Source organism: Helicoverpa armigera, chromosome 18 (genome assembly GCF_030705265.1).
Source record: "Helicoverpa armigera isolate CAAS_96S chromosome 18, ASM3070526v1, whole genome shotgun sequence".
Taxonomy (NCBI): Eukaryota; Metazoa; Arthropoda; class Insecta; order Lepidoptera; family Noctuidae; genus Helicoverpa; species Helicoverpa armigera.
Window position 1 is genome coordinate 6,459,492 of NC_087137.1, and position 16,825 is coordinate 6,476,316.

The 16,825-nt window shown below is 34.1% G+C and overlaps 1 protein-coding gene across 1 annotated transcript in view; it reads right to left on the reverse strand.

Annotated features, from left to right (window-relative positions):
* Positions 1–16,012, reverse strand: part of LOC110376116 (cGMP-dependent protein kinase, isozyme 2 forms cD4/T1/T3A/T3B) — a 91,021-nt gene extending 75,009 nt beyond the window's left edge. The window contains 2 exon segments of the mRNA XM_021334483.3: positions 1,870–2,592; positions 15,854–16,012. Of these exon segments, the coding sequence (XP_021190158.2) occupies positions 1,870–2,357 (488 nt within the window). The 5' untranslated portion in view covers positions 2,358–2,592; positions 15,854–16,012.
* Between the last annotated feature and the right edge of the window lie 813 nt (positions 16,013–16,825).

Below are 16,825 nucleotides of genomic sequence, written 5' to 3' on the forward strand. Positions count from 1 at the left end.
TTGTTTTTGCAAGTTAGAAGTTAATAACGAAGGTTAACATGAAGGATACATGACAAACGTTATCGATTCCTTAACACATGACGTTGGAACGAATGCTAATGGGTATATTAAAATTCACGCTATCGTTCACACTATTACGTCCCATTTTGTTGCATTAGTTAAACGATGTCGGATTAAGAATACTGATTTTGAAGTGAAACTGATATTGCTGACAGCCCAATTGGGCGTGAAGTAAAGGAATTAAAAGTTATATATGTAGTTGGGCATTATAATATTATGTTAACGTATTTGATCTTTCTATTGTTGTATTTAGGTACAGATATAATAATCAACTAAGCATTCTCAAAATAGCATATGCCTAGCCAGCGTTTTTTGACATTTTTTTGACATTATTATGCATCAACTTTTGACATTCTTCTTGCCTCATCAATATTTTTTTTGCGTCATGTGGAATAATTCATTGAAGGCCTTGCACATTCTTTTGTTATCAACATCACAGCTACAGAGTGGTTGGGAAGTGATATTATATGGCGTTAATATAATTCTATTTTTGCTTCACTAAACACTAAACAAATACGAGATATCATTAATTATATCATCTGCAATGAAAACATTAAACAACAATTACTTAATCGTTATTTTGGTTTTTAAGTTTTCCTTAATATGATGTTGGTCTCCTCCTCACTTTACTATTCTGACTTTTCGATTGAGTTCAACAACCATGGATACATTTTATGGTAGTTATTTGCCATATATATTGAGATCAACTATTTTTGTAGGTTAAGTATGATCTCTTTTTACCTCGTCATCTTCTAAAGCCTGACAAAGAAAATCGCTAATAGCCACCAGGCAATATTTGTTCAAGAAATATGTCAAAGTATTTACGTACCTACAACAAAAGGTTATCATGCTTCAGTGTAAATTCTATGTACCAATCCTGTATTGGCGTGTCACGAATTGGGAATTAACATCGACGTAAGTGACGGAGACGCTTACTGTCAACTATCTCGATTTGTGTACAATTGTCATTTTGTACATTGTGATTAATTTCGAAATCATTGTTGATGATCTACGTCAAACGTATGTCATGAAATATTATTGTTAACAACGTTAACATTAACAGAATGGAAGTTTTATAAACATTTTGTATCCGACATTGTATTTTTGATAAATCTGTTTTGTCTGCCTACATGTTTTTGTGCGTAAGGCTGATTTTAGAATTCATGTTTTAACCTAAAATTATAATCTTTTAGTTGGCCTATTTTAAATTCGGTTGACCTAAAATCACCGACATCTTAAGCCCTTGCTAATTTGACCTTGTCATTAATGTTTGTAAAAACATTTTTAAAACAAAAATATCGTCCCTGAGAGGTAACACAAACATTTTATAAAGGCTTTCCTTCGTCAGCGTGTTTGCAGAAATTATTTCCTTTATTTACATTGGCCTAATAAAACACGAAAGATGCATAGCATTTACAGTCTTGTGATCATTTTCAGGTAAAGATTAAGAACATAAAGGAACACCAACAATAGAATGCTTTTAAAATTATTTCAATAAATGAATTCTTAAATAGATCCGGTGAACTGTCATAAGAGTACGCACGACTGTACTTTACGTGAGGTATTATTTAAAGTATTGCCTTGCACGCAACAGGTGCAAGTTAATTAACACCCAGTATATCTCAGTTCACTCCCAGCCGTCACAAAAGGTATGAACTATAATCTGCCAAACGACCAGCTGTCTAAAGTTTTCTGCTACGAATACATTATGAAACATCTAACAAAAACGTTACCTAAATTATCAGATATGTCATGAATGTGAACTTGTTTGTTTTATCGAGTATAGATAACATTATAGTGAGTACTTACGCTTCGCTCTTGTCGTATGTCGGGAACGTCTGGTGAGTCAAATCCTGCAGAGATGAGCTGGTTTGTGGCTCGGCAGAGATACCCTGGGCTCTCTGCTTCCTCGGGCCTCTCGAGCCTCGAGCATACTGCTGGTAGGGGAACACGCTCTGCAACTTGTCCAGTTGCGAGCGCAGTTCCAACATTTCCTGGTCCCGTTGCTTTAGCAACGCCTCCAGTTCCCTAATCCTCTCTATTAGAGGCTGCATGTCGTTCGTCATCGTTGCATTGGCAACACAATTCTCAGAATCCGCGTTCATTGCGCTTGGAGTCCCCATTATACCATTTAATTCAATCTCTCTATACGTTTCGTTTAAAGCACGCCTATCGCCGTTCACTGTGGGCGCCACGGTAAGCGCTCCTCCACCTGTGTTCACTAGGGCCCTCGGCTCATCGTCAGCAGCTGTACGCTGTGACGATCCAAAGCAGAGGTTGTCGAAACACACGCGCATTCACTCGGCTACCGAGCACTGAACGGAATCACTAGGGATTTCACTTGTTTTGTAAGTTATAGTACGTAAATGTTCACTGTCACTGTTCGGTTTCGGAGCACGGTTCGGGAGATGCAGGATATGTGTGGGTGCGTGCGAGCCGTGCGGCGCGGGCGCGGACGTGTGGAGTAGTGCAGATACGCGCGCGCCGCCTGTCCGCAGCAGTGGAGTCAGCCCCGCGTGCCTCGGCACCGCCCTGAAAACATTATTTTCTTGCTTTACTACGGTCATTACATGTCATATTTAATCGTCACTTAACTACTTAGGTACGTCTAGGTTTGTGCTGTGAGATTTTTATGTAATCGTGGGTTAAATAATCATAAACATTTACAACGACTTTTTAATACAGACGCTTTTGAGTCCTAAGTAGTGAAGAGCAATCAAGTCAATTACCGAATATTTTGGCAATTGATTTTGTGTACCACATTGTCATTTGCTTGTGATAAAAATGATTAAAGTTAGCTACATTTTTACGAAACAATAGACAAAAAGAAATTCGAAAAAACCATACATAAAAAAATATTTAAACAGAAGCCATTCTTGTGACACAAAGAGTAAGATTGACAAGAATTTAAATATTCAGCATAATCTGTCCACTTGTAGAATACAAACTCACGGTTTATCAAAATATATTTTAAGGCAATGTACCTGAAGTGATTTTCCAATACAATTGCTTGCTTATCAATGTACCTGTTTAAGGGGCGATAAACTGTATCTGTTTACATCTGGTAGAAGAGATCACTGATCACCTGATTCATACGCAACAATACGACCACATGACGACTTTGTATCTAATCGTAAATCTGTCATTTGACACAACACGAGGACGATACAGGGCTTTGATATGATATTGAACTGGTATTAAAGAAATCAAAATTGTATTCAATATAGTTTATAGAATGACATATATTCTACATGGTACTGTTCATTTTAGCGCACGACGAAACACTAAACGGATGTTTGATAGGAAACATACATAGCTGCAGCGACATTTGTTAATTGCCTCTTTGATAACGTGCAAGAAAATGACACTACTAACGCTGGCCTCAAACTAATGGATGTTCACGATAAAGAGCACGTGGTATGACACAAATTTTCCGTAATGGAAAGTCTTACGAAGTACAATATCGTATGGCAAGCTATTATTGAAGTGCAGAAATCTAAACTGTAACATTTCGAAAGGGATTAGGAACCGGTTAATTGAAATTACAAGTTATAAACAAACATGTGTATCAATCTTGATAAGTATAGCGAGGCAGTGACTAGACTTCTGTATTAAGAAATCGGTTGCAAGCTCGACACATGATACATAGGAGATTTAATAAAACTAAACTAAAAGTATTTAAGATAAATAATAAATAGTTGGATAGGAGAGATAAATTATTGATGAGCAAAATTAATTTGAAGGTTTAGATAAACCATGTTTAATCAAAATACATATTTATTTGTTTGAGTGGGAAGTTATATTTAGACGAGACATGAAAAAGTAAGGCAGACACTCTCAACTGAATAAACAATATAGTGTTAGCAAAGAAAATAAGGTCGATATGACAGACTTGGGGCAAGTCGCCAATATTAATGAATTCGTCATATCAAAGTGAAGTAAACATAAATATTCAAAAAGGTATTTTGACCAAAATTAAACCGAAGATGGGAAATTGATTCTTAATTTAAATGGAGTCTTTAATGAATTCTGAATGCCAGAAACCGTTAGTTCTAAAAATAAATCTTTAATTACTTATGCGCTTGGATGAGTCACAACAGTTAATTGATGCACAAGTGACATTCGTTTAAATACTTGCAGAGAATTAAACCGCCAGACATAATAAGAACAAAGCAATAACAATGGTCTTGGCGACAGCAAAGATTCAACATACCACACAGAAAAAAAACATCTGGTAGACACACTGTTCATACTTCCTCTGTTATACTTAGTATCAATAAACTGATTCGTTTGGTTCCGTGCTTTGTCAATCAAGTATACGTTTGTTAATAGATATTTGTGGAATCGTCATTAACGTCATCTCTACCATTCTTATTTCTATGGCAGAATGTTTCAGTACTTTTTTCGAATTTGAAACCACCCGAAACAATGGCAGGTGTTTGAAAATGTCTAGCTACGAGTTGTTCGATATCTTTAAGGACGAACTAAGCATTGACATAATGAAATGTTAATCGCAAACAACCTTACTCTAGTCTAGTTAGTGGGTGTTCTTGTTCCGTATTTAATTGTTCAGTTCCGGTGGGTGTACATAAAATATCATCTGAGGCAAAGGGCGGCTCATATGCACACAATCGAGCAATGTTTCTGCATATAGTTCGAAAGCCACGCCTTTACCAACTAAATGTATTGTATTGCCATGACATCGGTGTTCACTTACCGTAATCTAAATATTTTATTGTCTAGCTTTGTGTTTATCTTTATTACTTGCTAATGCATTATAGTACTCTAGTTGTCTTATTTATGTTGTTTTAGCGCTCTAAGTTGAAACTTTTTCACAGTAAAACTTTAAAGTTACTGGTCAATGAAATGGGTTATATCAATTTAGGATATTGTTCTTGGTGCCAAAATCAAATGATGTTGATGATTGTGGAACATCACCACACACTTTTTACTTCAAAATAAAGGGAACCATAATGCTATTTTTACGACACATCTGTTGGTTTATTTCGCAGAATTCTGACTAAAAATAAAATTATCTTGATCTTTCATTCTTGTCTGCGAAAAAGACTATAACAAACGATTGACACCAAAAATACTGGCAGACGGTTAAAATTACGCTCCGGCCATTGTCACCAATTTAAATTCTATAAGGATATCTAGATTATCTGGTGAGATTGACATACCATTCGATAGCGTCTTGCGAGATACTGGGAAACCTGTTTCGGCTGGTTACCAAGTTCCAAATAAAGTGTTTATTTGCGTCTACTCGTTAAATTCTGTTTAACAAGCTTTATGTAAACACACAACATTGTTTATCGAGTTCCACCATAAGATATTGCTTATACACGTTGCGTGTATTACTTAAATTGTTATTTATTTTTTTCACAGTTAATTGAACGGGTTTCGAAATGAATATGCGATTGGTAGAATTGTACTTTTGTGTAATTTTCTCTATAAGGATTTAGGGAAAATCTTAAAAAGGCAATTTTATGTGTCCACTCTACCTAATGAGAAATAATCAGTCCAGTCATATCACGTTACTTCATTCTGATATAATAAGTCTGAAATAATTTCACTCCGATTTCAAGTACCGAATTTTCACACCATACTCGTATCTCTATCTTCATCTTGGGGATAGTCGCCAAATTATTCACGACTTCAGTGCATGCTTTGGCTAAATTGTATTCCCAGGGAATTGGGAAGTGGTGCGATAGGTTATTTTTAGCAACGTTATTATCAGCAAATTGTCTAGGAATCTTACTTCTTAGTCCATAATTATCATACTGAGCTCAAGTCAATTTTAGACGAGAAGTTGCAACTTTCAATGTTTGAACTTTTCGAGCTCGAATTATTTGAATCATAATCTAGTACAAATTACTCTGATAGATATTCTGACTACCGAATCTACAAAAAGTACTCCATTAATCGCTCGGCTTAATGTTCAGCGAACATAATCTTAAAAACCTATATTTGTTCAACTCAATCTTGTCTACGATCTACAAGTAGCTAGATTTAAATACCTGTTTCTTACTTTGCTAGCTTTAAAGCTAAGCATAAATCACTTTTATACGAAGTACAATTATGTAGGCAACCGCTTTCTGCGTAATATTTCATTGCTAGAAGTCGAAAGTGGCCTTTACTGGGCGTTTATTAACACCCGTCTTACCGCGGACTGTGCGTTTACTCGTAAGACATTTTTATAGCACGTCAGTGGTAGGTAGATTCACTTTTTTCATTTTTCATCCAAGCAGTGAGTCTCCATTTGTTAACAAGGGTCTCACATATTTAAGTGAACAATATATATCTATACTTCTTATTTGAAGTTCACAATACTATATCCATGCGTTCATCTGAGTCATTTAACTTTTTTATATTCACCTGACTAGCATTTAAATCTTCATTAACTATTTTAATGTGACCACCGTAATTTTTATTATCCGTTTTAGAACTGTCAACATTATATACGATTATTGCATTAATATATTTTTCGTTCGCACCTAACTGCTTTTATGAAGTCGTTATGATTAATCAGGCGGCTACGCTTCACTTTTAATTAAACATGTTCTACTCATAATACTAATACAAACTTACAATATCGTGTTAATTAAAACCAGCGACCACAAGAATATATATACTCCATGTTGCATACTGCATGATAAAGTTATACCTAATATGCACTTACAGCATTTGCATCAACGATTGCATATCAACGCAGCTTGGGTATTTTACTGTGCTTCAGATATAGACTATTTACTAAGCAAGTTACCTCTGCATTGCGTATTAGCCATATGGCTATTATAATCATATGCGTACTAAAGCATACTGATAAAGAAACCATTTGATCGCTTCGAAATATTTCACGACCAATTAATGTAGTCAGATCTGCCAATGAAAACATCTCAAGCAATAGAAAAATAACAAGTCTTAATCTAGAGACGACGTCTGTTTTCTATAGCAGCAAGCCAACAAAAGGAATTAAATGATCCTCAAGACAATGCACTCGTAAGGGCCATCACGTTCCTTCTACGTGACAGCCCTGTTAGCTTCAATCCCGAACTATTTTTAGACCAGAGTCAATTAAATTCAATTCTCTGCCTCTTGAGGGTTGTCACATGCACAATTATGTGATTTACGAGTAACGAGGCGGCTGCGTATGTGACGTAGCATTTAGTGAAATCGCGCTTATTTGGAATTGAGAATAATTGTTCTTGATCGTCTGGTGGGCTATTAAGCTAAATGTTTAATAACAATTTAGTTTTTGTTTTGAGTTAATCAAAGTCTGTTTTGTGAGCTTGGTTGTCATTGGCGGCATTGATAGCAGGAACAAAAATATTCTTATCGTCATGTTCAACATTATTTAGTTGCTCATCAGTATCTTCTACCAAAATATTTTCATATAAAATTACAAGGCGAACTATGTTCGAAAATTTTTCTTAACTATCTCAAACATTGCCAAATAGTCGGTTATAAATATTCTCAAATTCCCCATTATAATCAATTAAAAATGTTTGACGATTTTTCATCCAGCACATATTCTGTGTGATACATTGCTGGCCTATTTCCATTTTGGTGCCTCAAGACTGGTGTGTCAATACGGTAGTTAGATTATATTCGTCAGAATAAGGGACTTCCGTGACGTTATTAAATAATTGAGTGGTACAGGTTGGTTTTGTAGTTTTGCGGTCAGATGGGACAGGAATTTTGTGTGTGGCTATTTTTGTCTTTTTTCCGTTTTGTAGGTTTTATTTTATGCAACGGTTTACCTTTGGCGTAATATTATGGAATTAATTCATTAGATCGAACGTAGTTGTTCTCGTTAGAATTAAGTTTTCCGAAATTATATTCTTCTTTAACATAGATTTATCTTTGAAGTGCTTCTGCAGAAATTGTAAAATAATATCATGTTACTTTTCCTTGTAAAAATAATAAATAGGTATTTATGAAAAATATGATTAACAAATGTAACCTATTCTTTCACCATAACCATCCAAAAATCTATAATCTAGTAAATAACTTTGAATATCGATATAAAACTTATATAAGAATCGATCAAAAATCGAGCATGTTGATCGTTTGTAGTCATCCGGCGTTCGTTCAGTAATCCATCTTAAATCACACGTCTCGACACTTATGTAGACAAATTATCAACACATTTTCGAATTAATTACATCAATCATTTGCGCTCGAAGTTTTGATAACACGTGCTCAAAGAACAGGCTATTAATAACTAATAATATTTATAGTTTTTCAATGGACTCTTAGTCAAGTCGTTACGGAAACTTCTAATGGCTGATGGCATTAGCGTGAACATTTTGTTCACGCGTGTTTGCATTTTATGTACATTATGCGGTGTTATTTTACATATAATAATACTTTATATAACATTTATTTTAACATAACATCATCATCAGCAGTTTAGAACTCGCGTTGTGTTATTTCACCATTTAGTTCTACGGTTTGTTTTGGGACCTTAACTGTCCCATATAAAACCTCTATTAACTTAACATTATTTAAATCGAGTGGCGGGTCCATTTTGAACTCTTGCAGAGCATTCAAAAGAAAAACTAGTTTATATTACAAGTCAGATAGTTGTAGTTAAATATAAATCGATTCTTAATTAATCATGCAGGATTGTAGCTAAGTAAATAAAATATGGGTAAACATATTCAATTCCAATATATGTAAAATACGAACTAAAGTTCACACATGATATTATCTAAGCTGAAGCATTCGTGTGCGAATGAAACATTTATCACTTTTATTTAGGGCAGCTGTCCACTGCAACAATGGTTACAATGCTGTGCTGTCAAAGCAAAATGCATGAACCTGCGTGACCGACGCTTAATTGAACTGTGTGAGACTAGCTTTTAGACAGAGCCCGCCTGTGATTTTTTAAATGAATTATTTAGTTGGAGGGGGGTTAATTTTGTGCCATTTTGAGTAGTGGTTTTTTTTTCAAATTTTCCCGAACATAAAGCAACTTTCCAAAAGATAAGATGCATTTAAAAAAATATTTATAGTTAATGTATCAATCAGTACCTAAAACATAAATACAATTTCTGTGACGCTTCTATTGCGGCAAATAAAAATGGAAAGTCAAAAGAATTATTCCACCTGAGTATCCATATTTTAATTAAAAATGCGTGTATCCCGGATCAAATCTAGCAGAAATAAACTCCTAAAACCATCATAAAGTTATATTTAACTTACACACAAACAGAAACAACATCCATTTTTATATATAAACGTATTTACCATGTCAGGTGTCTTGCTTCGTGTCGAGTCTGATGGCCGTTACATTTGACTGATCTCTGATACGTATCGATCGGAAGTGTCGGGATAAAAAGAGGTCATGCGCGGAATCAACTCACGCGCACATATAGAAGAAATATTCTTTGTTGCTTCCGGATTTTTTTATTCGAAAAAAATAATTTTGTTAGCAAGCACGTACTATACATAGCTATTTATTTGAAAGTGATTTTTTAGAATTTAATAAAAAACAAGCAGTCCTGTTTTTTTTTATAAAAGAAGGGACTAGAAATATGTATGATTGAGTAAAATATTCAGGGATATAGGAAGTGGTGTTTCAAACAAGTACATACAGAGTATTACTGTAACATTTTTATCACGTGATGACCAACAAACTCGATATAATTGTGATTATTTTTCCGACCCAAATATCGACCAATAGAATTGCACCATTCGACGTCACGTGGTACAACCTACATGGTATTATACTGATAATTTTTTGAATATTTTCTCTGGTCGTTGCTATGTCAAACTAGGGCTGCCATCCGTCCGGGTTTCCCCGGATTTGTCCTCGTTTGGAGGCCGTCCGGGGGCCGTCCGGGCGGGGTTTCAAGAAGTGTCCGGGGAAAACCCGGACATTTTTCATAGGGCCATCTTAACCTATGGTGCCTGGGTATGCGAATTACCCGGGCGCCTAATAATGCAGAAGTCGAAGTGTCCCAAAACTCCAAAATTTTCGCGCTCGCTTCGCTCGCGGCTTCTTTTCTTAACACTTTTTTTTTACGTTTAGCTACTTTAATATCCCAATATTCAAAGAATTTTGCGCTCGCTTCGCTTGCGGCTTCTTCACTTTGCGGATTTTTTTATTATACAAGTTTAGGTGCTTTAGTGACCCAAAACTCAAAAATTTTCGCGCTCGCGGCGACTTCAGTTTACGGTTGTTTGTATTTTTCAACATTTTTTTGTCTAACCTATCAAGAAGGTAACTCCTAGTTTCCATATGAGCTTTCTTAATTATGACCTTCGAAATACATTAAGTCACAATCTTTCAATCAAAGGAAGGACATCATTGAATTTAAGTAATATGGTAATATTAAAAATTAGGTCTTGTTTTGTTAAACAAAAAAAATCGGACTCGTCCGGGGAAAAAATGCGATTTACGCCAAATGTCCGGGTTTTTTTAAATATTTGTCCGGGTTTGGCGAAATTCGAAATGGAAGCCCTATGTCAAACTGACAGGTTGTGGCCGACATTTGGGACGGAAAAATAATCCCCCGAATACCACACGAGCTTCAAAATTCTCTGGCATTTCCCTCAAGGTTCCCTGCAAACAAATAAAGTCGTCAAGTTTTCAGGAAAAATCACTCGCGCTTCGCGCTCGTTATTTTTTAACCTGAAAAACTTGACTCCTTCATTTGTTTGCAACGAACCTATCGGAAAATACCCGATAATTTTGAAGCTCTTGTGGTATTATAAGTGAAAATTTTCCTTTCCATTTTAAACCAAATAAAGTTACGGGTAAATAATTTACGATATTTACTGTACAAATTAATAAGTTTAATAACCATCACGGATATATCCAAGTTTAGATTATTCTCTTGAAACTCAGACCACACAAACATGGACTGCTAAAATAAAATCTTCATGTTTGGCAGAACCTCTGTCATTTGGAAAATTCTATCAAAAATCGTATATTTTTCTTATTAGTAGACTTACTCACAAAATATCCTATCTATTATTAGAATAATACGCATTTCAAATGTCATTTATTATATGAATTTGAATTAGTTTCATGTAAAACTCGGTCAAGATATGTTTGGACTTCCGAAAGCCATATTTAATAGTTGTATGTCAAAATTACATGTCGTTTTATGAATTCTAGTACATCTGTGATTATATTTATGATCTGAAAATATCATGTCCTAGAGCCCAAAATTCTAAATTATGTGACATTCACTAACCCTGTAAGTGTCCTCGTATTTGCTACGAAATAAAAAAAAACTATCGTAGTAGAATTATATGGGACAAAATAACTGATCATTCTATAAATGCCATTCATCATTGAGTCAGCTAAAAATCTTTTCGCAAATCAGAATCGATTTACGATAAAATCAATACATTGAATAAGATATGCGTAAAGCATTGAACGCTAATATGTCCACGTACAAACTACAGATCAATCTTAACTTGTCAAAAATAGACACAAAACACGTGGCAAAAGACGAATGAAGTAATTTTAGATTAAAGTAGGAATATTTCCATATTATTGTCACACTTATGTGTACTTCGTGATTTGTCTGATTTATATCAGATGACATAGTATCAAGATTTTGGGCTACTTGTATCATTTTAGGGTTACGTGTTTTCTTATCGCAGAATATCGGAATGACACAGCTTTTATATTTTAACCTCTAAATCGACTTTTTAGATATATTAGGTTTCGAGCTCGAAGAGTTCGGTTATATCGCGTTTCCAAGAGAATTATTCAAAAGTCCGGGATAAAAGTCAAAAGTCATTTATAATATCTATTAGTAGGGATTTGCTTTATTTCAGAATGTAACCTGTTTTTAGAAACAATCGTTTTAAAGATCCGTCAAAAATATTTTTTTGGTTTGATTGAAATTATTGCTAAACTGAACTTTAGTACTTTGTACGTAATTATAATTATTACCGAATAAACATATTTTAATAAATAAGAACCGACGAAAAGGTAATAATGTTGACCACGTGACCACGAGAGATATTTGTTTACCATAATCGATAAGAAATTGTGAACTTTTCCTGACATTTCGAGTAGAATTTTAACAATTTAATTAGTAAGTTTGCACATAAAGTATAAGTTCTCTCGGCATATTATTAAACTGATAATGTTTTTTGACATTTACGAGTAATTTAATACTGCATTTAACGACTTTCACTGATTATTCATTATTTTATGTAACTTTCATGATTACGTTTAATCTTAAGTAATGCTACATTAAATATATTATTTAATATTTTATTAAAAGGTGTTAATTTATGAATACTATCAAAATTGTTTAAAGAATCATTTTATCTTTGATGCTGGAAGTTTGGTTCTGGTTTTTGTCAGCTTTTAATATATTATTATGTAAAGGTCGGTTGTTTGATTGACAGTTTCATTCAGCGAGGTGTCGGCAGCAACTGGTCATGCTCAAAAGGGCGTGGTCACGGTTTTAATAACTTGCTCGATACCATACACGGTGTAAAAATATTTAATTAGGCAAATTGATCGAGAATTAACACCGATATGACGAATAAAATTACAATATATTTACAAAGTTGTAAAAAATACAATTCACATATACAATAATACATTCGGTGTAGCTGCAATTGCAAGTCTGACATTTTCTGAAAGTCCCCAAAAAGTTAAATAAATCTTCAAGTATTTTATGTAAAGGTAGAGACACGATATCACTAGATTGAATATCACTTGTCACTTTTATCTTTTAAGAAGCCGAAAACATGTGGTTACTGCGATTTCCGTTATCAAGATAAGCAAGACAGACAGGAAAATCATGCATAGGGATTTCCCAATACTAAGAAATAGATCAAATTCGGCGAATCTTCATTCAATCGTCTTTGGATTTAAACTGGAGGCGGATGTTGGTTATGATTTGTTACCTCATCATCTAGCCTTTTCCCAACTTTAGTTAGGGTCAGCTTTTAGTCTCACTGGGTGCAATTGAGTACCAGTGCTTTACATGGAGCGAAAGGCTGACCTCCTAATCCCAGTAACCTGGACAACCTGATACCTCTTCGTTAAACTGGTTGTCAGACTTTCTGGCTACTGTTTAAAGTATCATAGCCACTGCCAAAGATGTTCAAATAACGCAGTGAATCTGAAGATTATTTTTTGGACAGTCGAGAGAAGAAATGACACATCAACCTCAATTGAATCGATGCAATATCGATAAAAAAAATCGAGTTCAACAGTCGTGAATTGTTTTACTACAGAAGCGAGATGACGTATGCAATGTCGCCAGCGACCGCCGATTAGCGAGTCGGCTGTAATTGAAACCTCGTGATAAGTATACATTACTTCTATACACGATACATAACAATGTACATATTATACATCCTGTATGCTTTAATTTGTGATGGAAAATAGTATATTATTATAATAATTCTATGTATGTACCTATTACTCATAATGTGTATCGGGACTACAAACTTTGTAGGCACAGAATAATTTAATTTTAATATTTTATTCATAGGTTCGCTGTTCTATTTTTAAAACTTTAACTAAAGGAAAATGACAATTGAATTGACTTTTAAATGCCTATGTTATCGTGTCACACTTTGTGGGTTTGATCAAGCGTACCTTCGAGTACTTATGTGTACCTACTTATGTGTCAAATGTTTCATAGGCCAAAAATAACCTGTAATTGGTTAATTTTAATGATAACTGTAATTAAGAAGAAAACTAAAATTACTAAGATTATTTTTAGCCAAACCAACTATTGTTACATCGCTACCTATCTTTTGAAATCTGACTTTGATTTATTAAATAACAATCAAAAGTAAGTATTAATGACAAACTGACTATTATCTGTTCTAGAAACATACACATGCCGTCTTACCACAAAAACTTTTAAACGTCAGTTTATGCCTTGTCTAAAAAAATGTCAAATTATGACGTTGACATATGGTTCATTTTGCTGCCAAAATTTTATTAGACAAGTGTAAAACAGGGTTTAAAGTTTTTGTAGTAAGGCCCATGGTGTCTAAGGTATCTATCTAATCAAGACGATAAAGGTCATTGCACTTCACTTTGAACTGGCCGTGATACAATTTGAAAGCATGTGACACTACTTAAGTAGTAACGTCATCGTCATAAGGTAGTTTATTTTTATCGAGTAAGTATAAGAATTAATTTAGCCATGAATAATGTTTCAATGATTGGGAAAAATCACTATATAAGCCAAGCTTTTAAATATACTACTATGTGTAAGTAACTGTCTGTTGGGGGCAGCTCTGTCTGTCAGGCTAAACCTACTGAACGGATTTAAATGTTTAGTACACTTACCCCCGTACTCAGACACATTTAACAGTCACTTAAGCCTAGCGAAGGATTTCTTTGACAATCCGTCACTAAGGAGTGACCTAAGTTATCATTAAACGTCTCTGAGTGCGGTGATATCTGTGTTAAGAGTCTGAAAAATCGATATCTGTATCGGAGCGAGTAGTTCCTTCAGGACGCGGGTGAAACAGTTTGCTTCGCCATATTAATCCTAATTGCATATTACCAAAATAAAATCGAAACTTAAATGCCATGATGATTAACTAACCCATATACAAAATGCTATATGTTACTAGACCACCAATATATCATACGATATTTTGGCGGCCATACCACAATCACTAAGCGGACTCTGGTTATCACTAACTAGATGGACTTATCTGTCGAACCAGCTGCAATACTAGATTCTAGAACAATTAAATGCAATGAGATCAAACTGTAATTAAGTGTATCTTATCAAAACATATTTAAGGGCAATACGCGAGAAAAAAATGATCAACACCTAAGCGAGTTGTAGAAAGGTGCGGTTGAATCTCTTATATGGGTATGTGATGATTTTTTTAAAGGATAATTAAAGATTAATTAATTTATAGTAACGCTATTTACCTATATTATTTTTTTATTAATTTATTTGTTGATATTTCAAATTTCCAAAGGAATCCCAAAATAATATTTTTCCGGTAATTTCAGTTAGAACCTCATTATATGTATTATTCTTTTATTTAGTTTTCTTAACTCTACAAGTGAGTATTTCGTCAAATTAACCCTGCGATAACATGCCAAAACCCCTAACGTGAACATGAAAGTTCTAACTCATCATCATCATCCTCCTGCCCTTATTCCAATTTTATTTTGGAGTCGACGCAGCATGTATTCATCACCATGAAATTTCTATCTATCACCAATTAATTTGAGCTTTCCAACCGTTAAACATTACAGCTTATTTATTATTTCAGACAAAATTCTCAGTACTCATTTGAAAGCTCGTTTCAATTCAATATTTAATTCAATTAAATTAGTTTAGTTTAGTTCAATTAAATAATTAATTCAATGACTAAGCCGACTCCGTCATGTAAATAATTTAAACGATTGTCTATGTAAGTGATCGCGTGATTTTATTTCTAATTATAGCACTACACTTAATCGATATTTATCACTTCATTATTTGTACACGTTTTTGTAATTGTAGTTTAATAAATATTATGTTGTATCCATACAATTTTTAATGTAGTTTAACTTTCCTTTAATTTTTTTTTGTAATTTACAGTCCTATGTCCAATTCGGAAGTAATTTCCTACTATACTTATAAATTATAGGATAAAATTACTCCGTATAGATTTATCCATAGTGACTTTGAATAAGAACTTTTTGAAGAACTGTAATTTTTCATCTATAATTTTCAAGAGTTTCCTAACACGTTAGCTATCAGTAAAACCTGTTTTGTTACAAATTAAGAAAGCAACAAGTATCTCATACCCACAAAAAATAGTAATAGAACCTTACCAATAAAATCACAATAAACTCCGTTTAAAAATAGTCAAAATTTTCCACACTGAATCCCACGCACTTTTTCGGTCAATTTTCAGGAACCACAAGAAATGAGAACCACGACCCACAAACTTTTCTTATCGCACTTGTTTTAGACTTTTTTAATGACAGACACCGATGTACTGTGTAAATTGTATGATACGTGAGACACAAGCAAGCGTTGTGCTACGGAGGATAATAAATTTATATTGAAGCAAGCGCAGTCACTCCGTTTACTGGTTCAAACTACTCGGGACGCGGCGCAAATGGTGGGCAAATGTAGGAGTCGTGCGCTCAAAGGATACCACGCCTACTCGAACGTCGAAAACGACAATTGACTACACTATGCCTAGGCTCCTAGCGCAAATTCAGCACAATTCCTAGCGCAACGACACAATTCCTAGCGCAGCACACACGCAAACTGCCAGTGATTGGAATGTAACTGGTGATAATTTAATTTCTCAAGTGATTTGTTTATAATGTTATCTTATATCATTTGTAGTACTTGCGTGTGATAAATGTGGTATTTTTAAAAGGGACTTTTTGATAAAATCAAATGAATTGTTATTGTTTAAAGTTTATATCTAGCTTGTTTACATTTTGAAGGGTTCATTAAGTTATCAATCTTCTTCCTCCCATAAATAAACTTTTCGGGCTGTTGTCAAAGTAGTAAAGTAATGAAAATTATAAGAACCTTAGTCGTTATTATAATTTTCATTTCTACTAAGACTCTTTCTTTTAAAGAAACGAAAAAGTGTTATCACACATTATTGAACTTGCAGGTTTAATGGCAAGCTCTAATCGTCTTTAATTAAATGATAATAGCTATACCTACATATTTATATTTGTCACGATATACATATAATTTATTGTACTACTTGGTATAGTGGTATTTAGGTATAATGGTAGCAATATGTACCTAATGATTTGCAATTGATGCGAGTGGAA